General features: G+C 39.0%; 1 protein-coding gene across 1 annotated transcript in view; it reads left to right on the forward strand.

Annotated features, from left to right (window-relative positions):
• The window catches only part of CABLES1 (Cdk5 and Abl enzyme substrate 1), a gene marked incomplete at its 5' end in the record, with an annotated part of 168,875 nt that overhangs the window by 124,513 nt on the left and 29,699 nt on the right, over window positions 1-14,663 (forward strand). The window contains 3 exons of the mRNA XM_019526249.1: window positions 7,535-7,637; window positions 9,224-9,380; window positions 10,469-10,572. Of these exons, the coding sequence (XP_019381794.1) occupies window positions 7,535-7,637; window positions 9,224-9,380; window positions 10,469-10,572 (364 nt within the window). The remainder of the gene's footprint in view (window positions 1-7,534; window positions 7,638-9,223; window positions 9,381-10,468; window positions 10,573-14,663) is intronic.

Genomic DNA, 14,663 nt, shown 5'->3' on the forward strand with positions numbered 1-14,663 from the left:
CTTTAAATGCTTCCCTTTACCTCCCAGCTGGACAGTAGGGGTAGGGATTGCAAAGCTTGGGAACTGGGAATTGGGCTTGTGGAAGCTGTTCCCAAGTCCAGTTCCTGGCTCCCAGGCTCTAAATGCTGCTTGTGCTGCTGGGTTGTGCACATAGTGATTTTTAAAGCTAGGGAGTCAAGACCCCATATCAGTAGCTGTTTCCAGCCCTGCTTCCCCCCACATCAGGCTGCACAGAGGGTGATTTTTTTAAAGTCAATCTGGGCTGCATTTGAGGCAATTGAGAATCCCAGGAGTTGCCTGTTGACAGCCTTCCCCCAGGCAGGGGAGAGAAAAGGCCATCATGTAATGGGCTCCTCTGGGTGGGAATAGCCCAGGGAGCAGCCCTCTAGTGTCCCCTGGATGGAGAGCTTGCCTGTGTAGCCTTCCAGTTGAGGGGTTTGGAATGCACGTACAGTTCAGCTCCTGGCCTATTTTTTTTTTTTTCTACCAGTAACAATTTCTGAAAAATGAACCAGTGGAAACATGGCCTCAGTCCAAAAGCAGGTAAATTCAAACAGTAACAACAGGAGATTTTTCATGCAATGGAGACAGTTTCAGTAATAGAATTAATCTGAGTATCCTGAGTCTCCACCTCTTTTCACACTCCCAAGCTCTACAGGCAGAAAAATTCAGCAGAGGCTGCTCATCCCTCAGAGCAGTAGCATTGCAGAAAAGTGTTTCTGCATCCATACTGACACTTAATCTTTATTAGCAGAACCATTAAAAAAAGCAATCAGAAAGTAGGTCCAACTAACAGTATTTAAATGGTGTTTACCTGGCCAATTGAGGACAGGCATAAACTTTTTTAACAATAGGGTTCAAAACACATGTGGTAGATTGGGGTCATCTCTTCACTTGAATTCAAACTATAATGGCAGGAAGATTTGTAAAACCATATTAAAGGACTGTATAATGCATGTGAATTCTAATATGTCAGGGAGAAGGAGGGGCAAGAATCAGAGAAACACAAGAGAATGAAAACCAGAGATAGCAGGAGTTATGTCTCTATTGTCTTCCGCATGTTGCCTCCTCTCCTCCTTGCCCCTAGCATGTTTGTGCTGCTTTGAATTTAGTGATAACCATGAGATGGACATGAATTCTGAAATTCTCTAGGGACAAAAAGGCTGACAGTCCAGCACCTCCTCCTGGAGACCACCCACCACAGTACCCAGCCCAGCGTCCCACAGAGCTGCTCTCTGTAGCCCCTGTCTGGAGCAGGCAGGAGCATCCCTGAGGCTTCCTCTGCCCCTCCCAGGTCAGCCAGGGACAGCAGCAGTGTGGGGTGGGTCCCCCCACTCCTATCCCCAGAAGCAAACTCTAGGCAAACCATGACAGCAAGAGGAAGGAGGGAATGTGAAAGGAGTGGAGGTGCTGCTGAGTGCTCGAGGGGAGGGGTTACTTAGAGCAGTGGGGATTGGGCAGGTGCCTAGAAGTCCATAGCAGTTGCTGCCATGGTGTGATACCAAGAGCATCTTCCATACTGCCCTCTTTGACATCCTAGATCTTTCCATGTAAGTAGGGCATCTAGTAATGCAGTCCCCTGCAAAACTGCCCATACTTTACCTTACATTTAACACCATGGAGAATCAAAAAGTATTAAGTGGCAAGTAGTAGGATAACTGCAGTAAATGTGAAAGCTGCTAGTGACTATTGCATAGGAGGATTACCAGAAGCATATGACTCAACAAGTCTCAAGCTGAAGGAAATAATTAAAAAACAAGTGGTTTGAATAAACGGAGGTAAGGGAAGTTGACCATTCTTCCAAAATAAAATGTTAAGTAGTGAAATAAAAAGCATTTTTGCTCCTCTCTCAATGCTGGAAATCACTAGCCAGATTCTGAAAGGTTAGATAACACTGAATAAAACTTTGTCTATTCAAGTTACACAGTAGAACATGAATGAGTGTAATGACCCTATAAGTCAAACCGCTTTCTGTGCTATTATCCCCTGTAAAAGATGGCCACAGTAATCAGTGGGTCATTGGTTCAGGCTTTTCCCTAGCTTTTTCATGCAGTCCTCATCCAAAAACCACCTTTATTCATCTTCAGCACCCAAGAAAGGTAAAAATCAATGTGTCATAAAAGCACATGAAAAATAGAGATTTCAACTGAACTACAATTTTACCTCCAATGTGCCCCAAAATGTACTATAAAGAAATAGTGAAAGCTCTTCTCACTTTTTATATGCATGTATACCCCTCTAGTTTAAATTAGATTAACAAGTCCACCACCAGATACTATAAATGAAGAAAAAAGGAAATATTAAAAGAATTAATATTGTCCTTATTGTTCTTATACTCACACTGGGATACCAAAAATTAGGGTATAATGAAGAAAGGGACTATATAATATGCTTCAAAATGGTTACAGAGTTCTTACGTTATGCTTTTGTCTTCAAAGGCAATTTAAACAAAGTCAGTAACCTCCGGGATATATTTCCTGAATGTTTATCATTCTTTAGACATGGGGAATAGTAACTCCCATGTATTCTTAGTGAGCAAGAACCATCCACATTATTAGTGGAAGACATGGTGTTAATGTGTCTGGTACCAAATCTGTGCCAAAGTTGCAATTGCCTTTGTTCCTACAACAAATAAGATAACATAGGGATTATTTATGATGGAGGATAAAAGCGCAATTTTGCTTTGGATTCCTGTGAATTTGAACTGGTTTTGATTTTGGAGTAATCTTAATCAATCTGTGATCACAAGATATGAAGTGTATTTACTCTGAAACATTTGTCATAAAGAAATGATGTTTCCAAATAACATTAACTTATCAGGCTCTTGCTTCTGGAAGTAGATTTTTTTCTTTTCTTTTTAGGTTTCTGGAAATCTAGTTAATATTTAATTGACTTAAATTATTCAACGGTTGAAAGGATTCAGCTAATGCCATTTAAAGAGCAAGTGCCCAGCAGGAGTCTTGCACGGAGTTTTATATATATATCACATCTTGCAGTTTTACATTCATTCAAGAATTTTTAAACTTCTGAAGGCAATAATAGGAGACTTTTATATGGTGCTACTCATCTGTTGATAGTCTGTCTGTCTATCTTTCTAATAATGTACTGGGTGAATGTTCCATCTTAGATTATGCAGTCAGAACAAACAAAAACAGTCTTATGTAGGGCAGAGGTAATCAAAAACTGTCCCTGTTCTACTGTAAATACAGATTGCTGGGTGCTATTTTAAAAGAATGCTGTGGTCATTTAGTAAAATGGATGGGCAGAAAACTGCACTTTTCTCGCTACTTTTGCTGGAGCTCTCAGATGGCTGGCACATTAGACTCTGAATCCTGTCAAACCTTGAGACTTTGTTTTAATATACTTGGTAAATAACATTATTAGACCACATGTTACCTTGTACAAAAGACACAAATACGATTTTTAAAGCAAATGATTAACTCATAAAACAAGGTCAGTCCTCAACCAATGAGAAGAATCAGCCCCTGTCTCTTATTATTCAGTAAGATAGTATATGGGCTCCTAATCTTCACATTTCCTGACTTTTGCATGCTTAACTGTATGCACGGCCTTAGCTTTAAGTTTGATTTCATATTTGTAAAATTCTTTATTAAGTATGTATAGCCCAGGTGTGTCCTGTCTACCAGTGGAAGGGATGGTGATCAGGCAAGAGTGCTGAGAGAGGAGCCTGCCACCTGGGAGCAACCCCCTCTCCTCTCTGCAGAGCCAGGCCGAGTCAAAGCACTCAACTATATACAAATTTATTGCTACAATAAACAAATATGAATAAGAAACATTAAATATTTACAGTAAAATTAGTATGTGACACCTTATTCAACAACCTGTAATTGACATATTACACCACTTGGAGGGACTGGAAAAACATGAACTGGGTGATTCACAGCATATTGCAATAATTTACCCCCTTGCACAGAATATGCATTAACACTTTAGAACAGGTAAGTCAAGGCATCAACACAAACGCATATGAACATCAACTTAGATCAACCCAGGTAGGTTGAGGTAGCAATACCATAGACGTACACAGGCAACAATAAAGATAAGTTCCTATAATAGACAATAAACACATATAGGCAGTGAAGACAGATAAACCCATTGTCTCCACCAATCAGAATTGCAGAATCTCGAGCCCAGGACTCATCAGGAGCTCAAAAAGTTTTTGCACGCGTTATAAAACAAAATGTACAAAAATGGAAGATGTGGCTAAGCTAACAATTCATACAAACACAGATAGAAGCTGTAGAAATAAGTGGTAGTCAAGTAGTGGTAATTAGCCAGAGTCACGCCTCTGAAGCAGTTGGTGAGGGACTGTACCTTAAGGGTCGCAGTCCTCCAATGCTCCTAAACAAAGAGATATAGTTAGCTATGTTAGTCTGAGGTCGGGTAGAAGGCAGGGTAGATTTGCACCATATAGACTAACCGAGGTAGATATATATACGTGAGCTGAAGCTCACTTCATCAGATGCTGATGACACAAGCTTCAGCTCACTAAAGCTTATCTCTCGCTCTCTCTCGCTCTCTCTCTCACGTTAGTCTATAAGATGCAAATCTACCCTGCCTGCTGCTTTAAAAAATACACCATAGCTCCTGAGGAATGATGTGGCCCACTTAGCAAGTTCAGCATCGGAAGAAACAGGCCCATAGGCCTGACCCCCCCGCCATCCCCCAACTGCTTTGGGATCTTTTGAGCCGCCAGCATTTTAACATAAAAATCTGTTTCTGAACTCTACTGAAGATAGGGATTGTAACATAGACCCTGGGGCTTGCTGTGCTAGAGTGGAGAGGGTCCCTGAATGCTACAGTAATGATTGCTGTTGACTACATTTGCATTTTATAGATCCTGAAAGAAGCAATTTCAGACTAGCTTTGCTCACACTCCAGAATAGGTTATTTCTTGGTTTAGCAGGGTCAGCAGAGATCTTAACACAAGCCTTTGAGCCTTTCTGGGGTCTCCTATACTACACTGTAGTGAAAAAATGAGTTCTTCCTGCTGACACGCATGCATTTAGGCTTGGTACAAAGCAATACAGTAACAAGAATGACAACCTGAGAGAACTCAAAGTGCCAATAAGAACTATAAGCCAAGACCCTATGTTACCCTGGGGGAAATGTTAATTCACTAAAGTGGCTGGGGGGCTTTTTATGTGTAAAGGAGGAACATGTTGGGTAATTTGGGCTAGTCTCCTTCAGGAAAAAGGAATTCAATTCTGTCCATGCTGAGAACAAATAGATTTGAATCTGCATAATGTCATACCACTCTGTTTAACAAAATGAGCAATCAGGCTTTATGTACAAGTGTAGAATTTCTGAAAAGGAAGGACAATTGAAAATGTTCCTGAAAGGCGCTTGCAGTATGATCATTTTGAGTGGGCTAAGACAAAATGCCATGTAGTAACAAGGCCCTAGGGGGCCTTTATTTAGGCAAGATAAAAATGACAGAAAAAGTTGAGGAACTCTTTTATATTAACCTTCATCTAATATTTAAGAAACAGTCTAGTAGTTGTGTTTATTTTCCAGCTGGTCTTAATCTCGCTTCTAAAAGTCAATTCCTTTTATGAACTGGCCACAGATACTAAAAACAGCTCTGCTGGTCTTTTAAGGTGTGCCACTTACTTCCATTTGACATGTTACCAGTTACTGTTCCCCTTTTTCTATTGAACTGTTCCTTGATTTTGCCTTTGTATTCATAATGGCATTATTTCCTGTTCCATATCCATAACATTGTTCGAAGGGAGCCGAGAGTGCTTTCACAATATTTCAAAGACCATCCGCAACCTGGATACCTGAAATAATTCTTTTGACACCTAAGGAAATTCTTTTTCTTCACATTATTGGAGTTTTAAATATTAGTTTAAAATATTTAGGTTTTGATTTAAGGAATTAATGCAATGGAGTCTTGCGTAATTTATCCAGCAATCATAAAAATAATACCACATAACATTTACCTTTTTAATACAACTTGTTCCTTCAGGCTGCTTCTGTATAAGCACTGAAAAAATTATCTGTTGTTTCTGCTAAGGAGTTATTTTAACATAACAATTATTATGCAGTCTCAGGAAAATATCAAGAACCAACTAAGAATGCGGCACTCTTACATGGATTTCACTTAAGGATCTAGGATTATTGTTTGGGGTTCGGGGGGGGGGTTTCTAATGGATTCAGTATTTACTTGGTACAAAGGCCTCTTAGTATAGAAACATGGTGTCCTCTGAAGATGGATGTATTTTGCTCTTATTATGCTTTATGAGGGGCTACTTTCTTTCACTTTGGGAGGAAATAAAATGAAAAAGACAGTTTGAAATGTAAATAAAAGGAATCAGGACAGACTCCACTTGTTGCATCAAACATTTCAGATTAATAACCTAGCCCAGCAGTTCCAAATGCAGTGAAGATCCTTCACAGCTTTTCTTAGCTTTTTTTCCAGCATATATACTTTTTCCAATGACTTCACTGATCAAGGCCTAACAATCCCATCCAGCATGTAAGCACGTACTTAACTTTAATAACCTTAGTAATTCTTCTGCAGCAGACTTAATATGCAACTGAGAGCGCCCAAAAAGTCTTTAAATTGAGATACTTAAATATGGACTTAACTTTTCCTCATTCCCCCTTTATAGTTTTCCTTTTCTTTTGTTTGTGGGACAAATATTCTATGAGAGATATATAAAATGGTCTTCAAATACCTAAAGGTTGGTTATACAAAATTTGGAAATAGACCATAGTCTATGGCCACAGGGTACAGGACGAGGAGTAGTAGTCTTAAATTGTAGCAAGCAAAATTTAGGTTGGATATTGGGAAGAACTGTCTTATTATGAGGATGCTTAAGTGTTGGAACGGGCTACCTGAAGAGATTGTGGACTCTCCATCCTGCCTAAGAGCAGGTTAGGTAAACATTTGTCTAGAATGGTTTAGTCAGGGATGAAGTCCTGTCTTGGACTGGGGTTTGGACCGAATGACCTCCTAAGGTCCCTTCCAGTCCCAGTACCTACAAACTGTGATGATTATTAGTTCAGATATGGTGATTTGTTTTTTCATGGTCACTCAGCTTTTTTGCATTATGAGTAAAACAAAACTTGATGTATTTTGTGACTTTTTATATAATGTATAGGTGCAACATGAGAGGCTACTAAGCAGTGGTTACAGCCACACTTATTCAGTACTTTTATAAACAAGTACTAAATAAATGTGCAGTAACCTGAGTTACTGCACAGTAGCACGGGCAAATGCCTTTTTTGTGACACTTACTGCACAGTGGCCTAATACTACTGTGCAGTAGCGCTGCATCATGGGTTTTGCCACATGATGCTACTGTTCAGTAGTATCAGGTTACTGTGCATCAGCGTCTCTTGTAGACGCATCTACTGTGCTGTATGTGGAAGAATTTGTCAGATCTAGATTTTGTGTTGAATGGTTTGTCACTTTTGTTTTATCTGTCTGGGAAGGTCAGAATATGTATGAAGCAGACTTTCTATTGTAAGAAAAGTGTGTTTATCACTGGCTTCTGTTTTTCAGGGATATGAAATTGGAAGGTGGACGTCAGTGTCATTCTACTGGAGGAGTGTACTTAAAAGAGATAATTGGTCTTGAAGGTGTGGAACTAGGTGCTGATGGAAAGGTAAAAATGTTTTATTTATTTAATAGTTTCCTACACCTAGGATTTAGATTTTTTGCAAGGAAATGTAAAAAAACACAAAACCCCAAAACAAAAAAAACTTAAAGCCAACCAAAAATATTTTAACAGATTTATAATCTAGATAGATAGGTATAGGGAGGGTAGGGAGGAAGGAAAGGTAAGAGAATAACTATCAGTGCAGTATATGGAGAATTATGATAAAATAAATGAAATGTAAAAGGAATTTGCAGTTTGTTGGCACAGACCAACTAGTTTGTTCCTGGAGAAATTGCCCTTTGGTAATAACTAAGGCTATGGAGCATTACTAAATCAGATGGCATTCCTTTGCCTTGCACATATCAAGTAGTCAAGCAGTATTGTAGTTACATACTTAATGTTAATAAATTATGTCTTTAAATAAGATTTAGCAGCGAGGCAATATTTTTGTGCTAGGTGAATACTTCAGATCCAGCATTGTTTCTTTGAATAAAAAAGAGATTCTGAAACTCTGGGAAAACAAATAATTTTAAGAGCATATATGGAAAATAAAGAATTCCTTGCTCAATTTGTGCAGAAAACCAAATTTAATTAGTGGTTCAGTTCGGGCACTAAGAGGGTAATACATTGTCTTTGATTTATATTGCAGTAATGCTTAGAGGCTCCTTCTGCACTGTCTAGTCATTGTGCACACAAATAAGAGTTTTATGGGCCATGGTCCACCACTCCTCCGTCCTGGTCCAATCCCCCACCCTGCAAAGATCTTAATCTTTGCCCTATAGACTCATTCAAAATTAATCACAGCTCAGATTTTGAATTCAATACGCATGTACTAATAAACAGTCAAGAATTATTTGTAAAAATCCAAGTCTGAATAATGAATACTTTTAAGAATCAAAATGTTCTTGCTGCTAAAGTTGTAAATAGAAAAGGTAAATTAATTGCATAAATTTGCTTTAAGTTTTTCATTCATCCTTAATCCATGTTGCCAGGCAATGGATTACCTTGGCTTGCCATTGGCGTGAAGTAGTACCTCCAATATTGTGCTAGCTATGTTACTGTTTTTGTTGCCAGCTAAAATGCTATGGGAGAAAAGACCCATAAAGCCATATATTGTTTAAGCAAGGTTCCCTCCAGATTCTTCAGCACACCTGGCACTGTATATAGAAATAGTGCTTTACTAAAGAAGTACTTGAAATCTGCTTCCTTTTTCTTAGGGGGAGAAATGCAGGTGAAGGCTGATACAAAAACTATGAAAGCCAGTAGATTTTTGAAACAGGCCCTTGATTAGAATTTGGTAAATACAACACATCAGGGTTTTGCAAGGGAGGTATTATTGTATTATTATTATTGTATTATTTTTTGTAGGGGAGATGTATTATTTTTAGGAGATTAATGTTTGTACAAAAGCAATCCTGAATAGATGCATAGGTCAGAGAGAGGGGAAACAGGTGGCTTGTGTCAATCTTGTGAGCAACTGTCACATCTGGGGGGGGGAAGAACTTCCCCAATTTGTAACTTGGTCAAAGCAGTTGGATCCTGTTATGGCTGAGCTGTGCTAATAATTGTGTTTATTCTGACTCTGTTTTTAGACAGTCTCTTACACACAGTTTCTATTTCCAACTAATGCCTTGGGAACAAGGAGAAACACGATAGACTCCACCTCATCCTTCTCCCAGTTTCGCAATGCAAGCCATCGTAGCCTTTCTTTGGCAAGGGCTAACAGCACCCAAGGGAGCATTGACACAGGTAAGACTGGTATTCTTTTATTTTGATATCATTGTACACCTTTGCAATAGTAAATTCTTCACAATGTTGTTTGGAGGAGGGATGTCTCTTTGTTAATTTAGAAAAAAATCTTAAACCAAAGGTTAGTTGTCAAAGAAAATTATGACTAATGGATATTATAGAAAGTCTTTTCTCTAGTTGTCTATATTTCACGTAGCAGAGCTGGCTTAAAGTACATGGTCTCAAGTAGAAAACATTACTGGAGCAAAATAGCCTGTTACCTTCCCAGGCATCTCTCACAGTTACTGTACTTTGCTATGGCTATCATCTTTTTCTTTTCCTCATATGCAAGGGCCAGCCTCTTCTCAAGTACTGTAGAAAAAACATACAGGATTGCAAAGTCATAAATCAGCTGTGAAAATTTTACTTGGGACTAGCATTGAATTAAAAGTTTTGTGTTTACATTCTTACCTTTCTCTCCTACTCTCCAAAAAGCACTAGCCAAAACATTATACGTTTAAGACATTTTTTTATTTGAAGCAAATGAAGTGTCTGTATAAACAGGAGAAAAATCAAAACTGGTACTCTGTTATATTCTTTTACTGATGAAACTAACTGAAATATTTTCCCATGCCTTTCCTCTGGTTTTGTCTCAACAAGTTAAGAAGTTTTCTTCTCACTTAAGTGTGAAGGAGGGGTGTGGATACTGTATACAGTTATTAAAGAATCCTATTTATATGGTAAACTACAGCTACATTATGCAATTTCACAAACAGCTGAGAATTCAGAATTGGAAGAATTACAGTTTCTCAACATGTTTGCAAATGAAAATGTAATTTGCAACATCTGTAAGGCATCTGAGGGATTGATACTTCTGTTTAAGGCAAATTTATTTGTATTTAAAAGGAATGGCAAACAGTGTCAATATTCCTTGAACATCTCAGAAAACCTGGCACCAACCTATCATTCAAAAAGTTAATGGGATCTGATTGCCTTAAGAAAGGCAATGCAGAAGTCATTTTGTAGGTTGACTGTAAACTTTATTTCTGTTTATGCCAAGTCTAAGAAATTTCTCAATACAGTTAATTATTTTTATACAATCTTTATAGGTAGTGACCTGGGAGACTATATTGAATATGACCCAAATCTTTTAGATGATCCTCAGTGGCCATGTGGCAAACACAAGCGGGTTTTAATATTCCCTTCATATATGGTGAGTAACGCTTGAAAACAGGGTAGTATAGGTAAATTTTGGTCATAATGCTTAGAACTTTGAAATGATATTTGGTCCTATTTAAAATTATCATGCACAGTTTACAGCTACTTAGAACAACGTTTTTGGAATCTCTTGTTCTAAATGACAGAATTATTTACAGGGACGTATAAAAGTAGACCACAGGCTGTTATGGAAGTAAACGTTTTATTACTGCTTTATTTCATGGATGTTTTAGATGAAAGTCTCATTGGTTAATTTTTGTTTATATTCCCTTTTCCAGAGAGAAACTTATTTATTCTTCATGACACTTATTTCTTAAACAAAATGTGATAGCTGTAGTTTTTTGACTTTGCATGAAGCTGCATGTATCAGTGCTGTTTTGATGTCTAGTATTCATTAGAATAGAACTGTAATTTAGGTTCTGTGCATTTCCCAAAATGTCTTTTTCAGCATAGGTGGTTGTTTGCATTCTTAAAGAAGGAAGGAATTTCTGCTACCAACAAAAACTATATTTTTTTCATGATGCCCAGAGATGTAAAACTGAAGCTCATAGTTCTCTTTCTCCTCCTTTTCTGACTTGCATACAATACTGAGATAGACAGTGTGTAATTAAAGGCATCAAATTTGTGCTTTCCTAGAATCTGGTGGTTATTTTGGAGGGTTTTGCAAGGTGCAGTACATGTGTGGTGTGAGTGTTCAGGCATGTGTGCATAGTACATCCAAAGAACACCTGAAGAAATTGAAAACAAAATTCTCTGTCTTTCCAAAGCAACAAGTTTATATCTACCCCTATACATAGTTAGAATATACAGTCTCCAAACTTGGAAAAAAGATCCAGAATGGAAAGCAGCCTACTCCTGTATTTGCTTTACTTAAAACTGGTTTTGATGATATCAGCTGAAGTACAGCTAATACTGTCCTACTCTCTCTTTGCAGGCACTCAAGTCAGTGCCCACTGTACTTGAGTCATGTCTCAATCTTCTTTTAATAAGCTGAGCAGCTAAAGGTGAAATTGCTCCTGTGCAGAGGTCCAGTCAAGCAGCAGGAGGACAGATATGTGAGATGTCTCACTCACCTAATCCCTAGTTGTGCTATTTGCATTTTAGCTCCCAAAACCAGGGTGAGTTGCACATATCAGTGAGGGCACGTTGGCCAGTGCTCATTTCAAACAGATATGTTGCTGGAAGAAGCACACAGAGTTGTTATGGAGGTGATTTGTGTGACCCATATGCAAGATTTCAGGTTAGAGCATCTTTTGAGAGCCATCATAGGTTCCAATTTCCCTGCTGGTGTTGGGGGACAAGAGGTGTCCTTTTCATACAGATCTTGGACTTCTGTAGGGACTTGTGACTTTGTCTAATTAAGAACTTGTCAAAATTGCATCTTTATGAAAACCAAATAAATGCAGAGAGCACTGCAGTAATTCCATATATGTGAAACCAGCACTGGAGATTGGTTAGGAGCCGCGTGCAATGACTGCAGTTACCAAAGTCCTAATATATTGCCCTCAGTTGGACACCCACTATGTTGCTGGCTGGGCATCTCTTTCTGTTATGCCTTCACAGAAATAGCCCAGCTGCCCTTCGCCCTCAAAACCAACGCTGAACCCTTTCCTACCCCAGCCCCTCAGTAGCTTAATCAAACCTTTTCCCAGGGCTCTAACTTTGTGGGTGTTCTGCATTTTACAGTTCTTATCTCCAGGGACACATGATGGTGAAAATAAACACGCCTATAGAATTTGCAAAGAATTCGAGAAGCCAGTCAGCCTTTATTTTAGCTGGCACAAGAAATCCGCGGATCTAGACAAAATAATGCATCCATGCCTTTCTGTATCATAGCATCCCATTACTTGAGAGTACAGCTGAGGTTCCTGCATGCCAAGAGAGTCAGTCAAGGATGGAAGAATTATAAATGTTTGAAACAAAAATAAATTTGAGGATCAGCATTGGCTACTTCTCATTTCATCCCTGGCAGACTTTTTTAATGATCATTAAAGGGAAGGTAGTAGAAACAACTGCACTTAAGAATTGTGATGCCCATTTCCAGTTAAACCAAGGATGTTCAGGATATGAGCTGAAGCATTTTGGTTTGCAGGCATGCAACATGGAATACAAGGCAATATAAAAGTCTGCTGTGTGGTCGCATAGGATTTACATTCAAATGGTACTGTCCTGTAAATGCAGATCTGAGACTTAGGACTTCAGTTCTACAGGCACTTGAACACAAGTCTCACTTAAGATAATGGGATGGGATAACTCACTGCAAGTGTCTGAAGGATCAGGCTCTCTTCCCCATAAATGGGGTGATCTTTCGGATCACAGTACAGCCAAGGTACCATTCTTGCTTCTGAAGGTCTGAAATGGAAGGACATGCACTAGAGCTGGGACCTAATACATGCAAGTTTTACCAGCAGCTATCATTCCAAAACTCTCCTTTTTTGTTAAGTTAAGGTAGCTCCAGTTTAAAACCAAGCCAGCAAAAGTTGACTGAAAAGATCTGTGCCAGGTTTTCTGCGTGAAAATATAAAGGTACTGCTCTAAAAGAGGTGGCTGTCTTTTGCAGAACCTTTGCACCAGCCTAAAGATTAACGAGAGAATGCAATTCTGAAGAGCCAGACAGAGGTAACTTAGGGCAAGTGGCTCTCTTTCCCCCACAGCTGCAGCACTGAGCTGGTCAATATTGGATTGGACTCTGTGGATGATACACTAATAAATTCCTGATTTATTTATTTACATGTCAGCAGGAGCGGAGTCATGGCCTGTAAATGGTTTGATAGCAATTTAGAGTAATTTTCTTTGTCAGATATAAATCTTCATAGGCTACAGTTAAAGCAAATTGCGTTTGGAGCAGTAAGAGAGAACCTGTGATTTTATGAACATACATAAGCCATTTTAGTATCAACAGTCCTCTGCAGAGTGACCACAGCAATTGTAACCCTACTGTACACAGACTCAGACTAGCATGCAGGCTTGAATGGAATACAGCTTTAATTACTACTTTTCACAAATGCAGAAGTTGGAGAGGCTGGGAGTGGCCATGTGTCAGCATTGAACATTTTGTTCTGTATAAGTGAAGCTCCAGTTTATATTTAAAGTTTCATTACTTGGCAGGCATTCATCATTACAGTTTGGCAGTTGTGAGTTTGTAGAATCCATCCCCCTCACCTTTATGGATGTAGAGTGCAATTAATGGAGGGGGGAAGGAAGGGGAGAAGAAGTGGGGCAAGTATCTGGTCAAGTGGGATTTTATATAAGTAGGGCCAAAACCTCAGCAGATGCATCTTCACAGCCCTGCTGGCTCAGACCGTACTGTGGTGCTTGTGAACCCGGTGTTCTGATGAAAGCTTTCATGGCTCAGGGTCCTTTCTCTCTAGTGAACAAATTGGAGTTGGTGGGAATTTAGGCCTATTAAAGATGATAGGAATCTGACCCCAAGTTTTAAGCACTACCCACGTTTCCCTTCTTAGAGGCTTATTAACGTACAAAAATGTACATGTGAAACTCCTGTTTACACTGCCTTTCCCTTGCTTGCTTGTTAATATTAACAATTAATTTAAAGAGCTAATTAACAACTGAGTTAACTAATTTGTTAATATTTGCTTAAGTATTTGTAAGAAGGGAACCTCCTCTGCTTTCCCTTTTTTTAATCCAAGCTGCTGTTTCAGCTTGGATGCATCTGTCTATCTGTGCATCCCTCAGAAAATAGCATACATGTCGTTTCTCACTATTTATAACAAATCATTTCAGATGGGTGCTTGTGAAAGCAAACAGTGCTACATACTCGAGGGCAGTCCCTTGACTTTTCCCCCACTATAATGTACTGGGGGGAGGGGGCAGGGGCTGGCATCATGATCCTGAAATTGTGTCAAACAGTTGAAATGTCTTTCTACACTTTGTGAAACAGAAAAATCAGAGGAGCACAACTCTCATTTTCATTGCTTTCCTAGAGCTATCAGTTTTTATTCACAGTTTTTTAGATGGAAAATCTGGGTTCATTGCTCCCCTCCCTCACCATACTAGTGTCACACTAAAGAGTTATTCATTTTTACATCACTTGAGCTTAGTGGCCAGCCAGCCATTTCAGATATC

Source organism: Gavialis gangeticus, unplaced genomic scaffold (assembly GCF_001723915.1).
Source record: "Gavialis gangeticus isolate Ggan-Ray unplaced genomic scaffold, GavGan_comp1, whole genome shotgun sequence".
In the NCBI taxonomy this organism is placed as follows: Eukaryota; Metazoa; Chordata; order Crocodylia; family Gavialidae; genus Gavialis; species Gavialis gangeticus.